The 6000-nt window shown below is 40.2% G+C and overlaps 1 protein-coding gene across 1 annotated transcript in view; it reads right to left on the bottom strand.

Moving 5' to 3' along the window:
* Window positions 1-2411, bottom strand: part of LOC134460530 (uncharacterized) — a 34667-nt gene extending 32256 nt beyond the window's left edge. The window contains exons 1-3 of the mRNA XM_063212910.1: window positions 2009-2411; window positions 1547-1642; window positions 1210-1440 (exon numbers count right to left, since the gene is read on the bottom strand). Coding sequence (XP_063068980.1) covers window positions 1210-1440; window positions 1547-1642; window positions 2009-2410 — 729 coding nt within the window. The 5' untranslated portion in view covers window position 2411. The remainder of the gene's footprint in view (window positions 1-1209; window positions 1441-1546; window positions 1643-2008) is intronic.
* Window positions 2412-6000: the final 3589 nt, after the last annotated feature.

Consider the following 6000-nt stretch of genomic DNA (forward strand, 5'->3'; position numbering starts at 1 on the left):
GTGTAATGACAAAAAAAGAATGAATGAATGTATTTAGGGGTTTCATTTGTATTGGGTATTCCATTGCATTGCATTGCAAGGTGCATTTAATAGAGTTTTAAAAAGTATGTTGCCAAAATATTTGAATGGCAAGTAATCGCACATACTGACGTTTCTACAGTATGGAATACTGTGTAGATCGGCGCTATTCAAATGGCGGCCCCGTGGGGCCAGATGCGGCCCTTGGACAGCAAGGTTCTGGCCCTCCTCAAGGTCAGACCATTATGAAAACAAATAGGCCTATGTGTGCTATCAGTGTCCGTGCGTAATTTGCGATCATCAACACTTCAGGTTAGGAATATCTCTCCTATGCACATGAGAGGGATACCTTATCTGAAATATAGTCTCATAATAGACCACAAGGCTCCTAAGAAATAGAGAAGCAAATATCTGTCTGTCTGGAAAGTTATCCGCTTGTTTCGCACCCTCACCTTGGACGGTTACGTATTCCGTGTTCTGTCCGTTTATTGGGAGGAATTTGAAAAACTGCCCTCAGTGACGTCTACGATATTGAATACCCCTGGTGTAGATGATAGAACTTCTGAACTGTCATTTCCAATAATGAAAAGCAAAAGGCAAAAATGGTGGATACACCATTTTGCAACAGCACTCTTCATATGTACTTTATCAATGACTAAAATCAGTGGTGGAAATAAGCAATATAATCGATGCATCAATCCTATGGCCCACGATCAAATTGAATCGCATCATGGGGCATTCTTAAATATTGAAAATAATAGAATCGCTGGGCCCTGCAACATAATAGAAGTGGAAAAGTAATTGGAAAAAATAGTACCGAATGTTATCGTGGGGCATTCTTAGAATTGAAAATAATTTATTATTTTAAGAAATTGATATTGGATCATATCGCCATGGAGGTTGGGATACACCCCTAACTAGAATTGTAATTTTCTACTACACACTTTCACCATTTTCATGAATATGAATATGAATATATTATACTGAAGCTTTTGTTGATTATTCTCAAAATATAATGAGGATTAGAATGTTTTTTCTCAAGATACAACAGGCCTACAGTAATAGTCTATCCCATGCAACAGTTAACAGACTTGTACAATTAATCATAAGTAATAAGTAATAAATAATGCATGTATTACAGTATTTGTAGCCTAAGGTAAAAAATAATTTGAAGAACAGAACCATTGTTACCTTCAGGAATGTGACATCATCAGCTTCCATCTCCTCCTCTATGGCTCTGATTGTGTCTGAAAGAGATGAGATCTCTCTGCTCATCTTCTCAATCTTCTCCTTCATCATCTGACTCTTCTGCTCCTCTTCCTCCTTCAGTGCAGCTATCCTGGCTGCCTCTTCATCTCGTAGAAACTGGTGAAGATTCTCAAACTCCTGCATGATCTGCTTCTCTGTGTTCTGGACCTGAGTCTGGATTAAAATACAGTAGTGGGCCCACAGCGTGGTTGATGGCGCAAATCAGATCAGATGACTTTGTTTCCTTAATAAAGTTCATGGGGTGTTTTGAATGTCTTACCTTAATGTATGTTGCTGTTTGGTCACAGACAAGTTTAACTTCTTTAAATATCCCCAGTTTCTTTGTCATGGCAGGCAGTTTGATTTTGAATTCCTCCTGAAACACAAACATATTTTACGACATAACTAAGCACTGAGTAACAGTGACTGCTCTTGTTGTCAGACATATTGATATTGTTGTGCAATAAAATTTATTTTACAGCAGGAGCAGCTTTTCAGGGATTTCAGTGGTGAATCGTCAATGAGCAGTGTTGTGCTCTTCCATCAGACATAGCCTATTTATATTAAATCAATGTTTACCCAAAAGCCAACATTGACAATATCTTTATTCTTTACGCATTGCACATCATTTTTTAAACATCAAATATGTTATGATAACATAGTTGCCTAAACATTCACACTTTACGAAGTATACTCTGCATATTCAGTGTTAAATCTTTTAAAAAACAATGTGTATGGCTACCTTGATTTCAAATGCTGCTTCGTCTATGGGACTGAAGGTGTGCCCTCTGTGTAGCTTTGAGTCTCTGCACACTAAACACACAGGCTGTTTGTCCTCCAGACAGAAGAGTTTGAGTTTCTCACTGTGTAAACTGCAGAGCAACTCAGACCCTGCTGAAGCTCTCTGACCTCTCTCCTGTAAGAATGCCTCACACAGGTTCTTCAGTGTTAGGCTGATTGGAGGGTGATCCATTGATGATTTTCTCCTGCAGACTGGGCATTCTCTGGATCCTTTGGTGTCCCAGAACTGCTTTAGACAAACCTTACAGATGCTGTGACTACAGGAGAGGACGACAGGATCCTTGAAGATTTCACAGCACACAGGACAGGAGAAATCCTCTTCAGAGAAAGATTTAGATGCCATAGCGTTCACAGACTCATGGAATAACAGTTCAATTTGGTTTCAGTGTCATGTTCCCACTGTAAAAGGCTATCAGTCTGTGAAAGAAGGCATTGGAAACCATTGTCAATCTCTCTGGGTTACCTAATATCTAAATAATGTTGGCTTTTGTGGTTTGCATTTAAAATGTGGATCACCTGAAAAACTCACCTTTAGACGAGCACAACAATCAGTACAGCCTGAGCTCCGAACTTCCTCATTCAACACTAGTGGGCAAGTGGGAGGGGCTTTGTAAGAGGAGACTTCTAATTGGTTAGCAATGATATAATAAAAGGAAAGGGGACAGGCAGAGAGAGAGAGAGAGAGAGAGACCTGGGCAGGGTGATCCATTGGGCTTTGAGTTCTGGAGGTGTGTTTAATCAATGTTACATAATGATGAAGAGGAGGACCACACTCATTTCTTCTTTACTTTGCTATTCTTTTTATTTCTTTACATAGGAGCAGAACTACAGACAGACGTTTCGGCTGTTTCTTTTGTCAAAGTCTAATAGCTATTACAGAAGTTGGTAGATAGTTAAAGAAAGTGAAACTGGGAGAAAGATCATCTTGCTGAGATTATTATCTCTGAGTCTTTTTGTAACACAGTCACCTTCTTACTCCTGACATTTCCCCATGATTATTTATTTTCTTTAGCCCCTGAGTCTTTTTTCCTTTACTCACATTAGCTCTTTGCATTCAAACATTGGCACACGTAAGCACATCTGGGGCCTGACATGTTACAGTTTTAATACAAGGTTAAACCAAAGAGGTTGGATATATAATAACGCCCACTCAATGCAAAAGCACGTGCTCAAATTTGTGTCTCCTAAGGGGGCGTTGTCCCTCCTTCCTCTTCTCTTTTCGTGGTGTTTGCACAAGACGTGCGCTACCGCAGTCTACAGGGCTAAGGGGACTCCATTTATTCTCAACCTCAAGACTCCGAAGGCCTCCTAATCGAAGGTCTCCTAAAGGGGCGTTCACCCGACGTAAAGTGTATACCGGAAAAGAACCTGCCTGCTTTATCTCACTCTCATATACAATTCTCTGGTTAAACTATCACCGTTATTGTTGCACAAGTTCACACAGGTTTACTAATGTATCTGCTGCTGGTGTCTGTCCATATTACAGGTTCATACATGTTGATATTTTCATCATTATGTCTGCTGTTAGGGTCCCAAATAGGTTTATATTAGGCTACAGTGATTGTCTTTTCATGTTACAAGTCCACACAGCGATTATAATAACTACAGTGTATCTCTGCTCTCCAGAGGGAGTTCTGCCTGCCATCTTCAATTTGCACACGTGAAACAGACACTTAAAGAAATCGTGTTATATGTCGGTGTTTATGTGCTTGTTCATGTGCAGTCGCAGGGCGGGCTGTCACACTGTGCTCTGTAGAATTATCTGCTGGTGTCTACCTCCATCTAGTGGTCATCTGCAGGAAGGACACACTGACTGCTGACATGATGTCACATTACCCCACATTGCTCCAGGGACTTAAACCAATACCCTGTAAATAGCTAAGTTGTTTGGATAAAAGTGTCAGCCAAGTGTAATGTAATGTCTGTTTTTTCTAGCAGGACATACAGGTCTTTCATCAGGCCTTTGATAGGCTATTATGTTACATAGGCCTACAAACTTCAGACAACACTCTAAGAACCAGGACGTGAGGGTATGGAAGACATTTTATTGTACTCTGCAATCAAACACTTTTTGCAGAAATGCTCAGTGTGATTCATATGTTTCTCATTTTGTAGATGTATGATGTTCATTATGTCCAACAGTTAGACTCTAACTGTTATTGTAAAACTTATACGTCTTCATTGGGTTACCGCTATACCGTCGAAACATGCCAGGTAAAAGCTGAAACTTTACATGTCTGAAGTGTAAAACAAACCTAAGTTCCTCGTTATGGTTGTGTTTCAGATGCACCACCTTCATTTTCTGGACGTGGTTTTCGAGTTGGCGCTGTTCAGCCTGATTGACGGAGCTCGGTCCCCTCTGGATGCAAATCTGCATCTCCTGTATACATTGAAAGTCCACTGATGGCATTTTTGATATGTGTTTACATATAACATTGTCGCTGTGTATAGAGAGTGGCAGGTGGATTTCTAGAGCAGCTCAATGCTGTCATCCAGGCCTTCCTGCCCGAGACAATTCAAGATTCAAGATTAGTTTATTACGTCTTATTATAGGTTTGAAGCCTATAAAGAGTAAAAATTGTTGTGTTTTTCTTGTGTCCTCAAAAAGATTTTAAAAATAAAAATAAAAAAGAGAGGGGGGGGGGGTGGAAAAAAGTGCAAAGAAAGTGCCTTGTTCAGTGCCTTGTTGTCTTCAGCATGAATTCAGTAATCTAACTGCTTGGTGGAAGAAACTACTTTGGAGTCTGGTAGTGTGAGACTTCAGGCTTCTGTACCGTTTCCCAGATGGTAATAAAGTAAACAGTTCATGGTTGGGGTGACTAGGATCAGCCAAGATCTTTTTTGCCTTCCTGATGCTCCTTCCCTCAAACAGCTCCAGTATGGAGGGTAAGTCACAGCCGCATATGTACTGAGCTGTACGCACAACCCTCTGAAGAGCTCTCCTGTTGGCTTGAGAGCAGTTCCCATACCATGCAATAATGGTCCCCGTCAGAATGCTCTCAATGGTGCCTCTGTAAAACGACCTCAGGATCTTGGGTCTCATCCCAAACTTTCTCAATCGTCTGAGGTGGTACAGACGTTGCTGTGTCTGCTGCAGCTGACAGATCCAGAGAAATGTTGTGGTAAGTAATGACCACAAACTCAAAACATTTTTGCGAAATATCCAGACATAAAGTGCTATTGCGGAATTAGGCAACAGTTTTGTTAATGTTGCTTTTTAGAGTACATACATTTAACAATAAGTGGTATTATCTACTTCCATTGCACATACACAACATTTAACCCAACTGTGTTGAGCATATACATTATATCACGTGTTATGACTTGTTTCACACTGTCAGAGACAGTGTAATAATGTAACCCTGTCCAAGAATGTTGAACTGCATAAGTGGATAGTATTACACATTATAACACACTGCTTTACACTAGCTGACTGATGTAACAGGGGCAGTGAAATAGCGTAATAGTGTAACACTGGTTTTATTGGTCTTCAGGTTGCCATCATGTCCTTCCTGGAGGAAGTGTTCAGTAAAGACCTGAGTCTGTACAGCCAGCCCCAGGCCCTCACAGACACCATCTTCAGCTGTCTGGAGCTTCATGTCACCCAGCTCCTGGATCAACTCTAGATCCCTTAAATCTTTACCAGGGACAGACCAGGGACCAAAAAATGTCCCCCATTTTAATATTTGATTTCATTTGATTTTAATATGATTTTGATTTGGTTTTAAACGTGAGTGGGGGATAGGAATCTTTTCAGGGACAGACCAGTGACCACATTTGTTCCCCTGTTTTATTTGATTTCATTTGATTTTAATATGATTTTGATTTTGATTTTGATGATTTTCCTTCAAATGTGGGTGGGGGATAGAAACGGGCATAAGGACATAAGTTCACTCTAGTTTATTCCAATGAAATTCATGATTGACCTTTTAA

The sequence above is a fragment of the Engraulis encrasicolus genome, chromosome 13 (genome assembly GCF_034702125.1).
Source record: "Engraulis encrasicolus isolate BLACKSEA-1 chromosome 13, IST_EnEncr_1.0, whole genome shotgun sequence".
NCBI classification, from domain to species: Eukaryota; Metazoa; Chordata; class Actinopteri; order Clupeiformes; family Engraulidae; genus Engraulis; species Engraulis encrasicolus.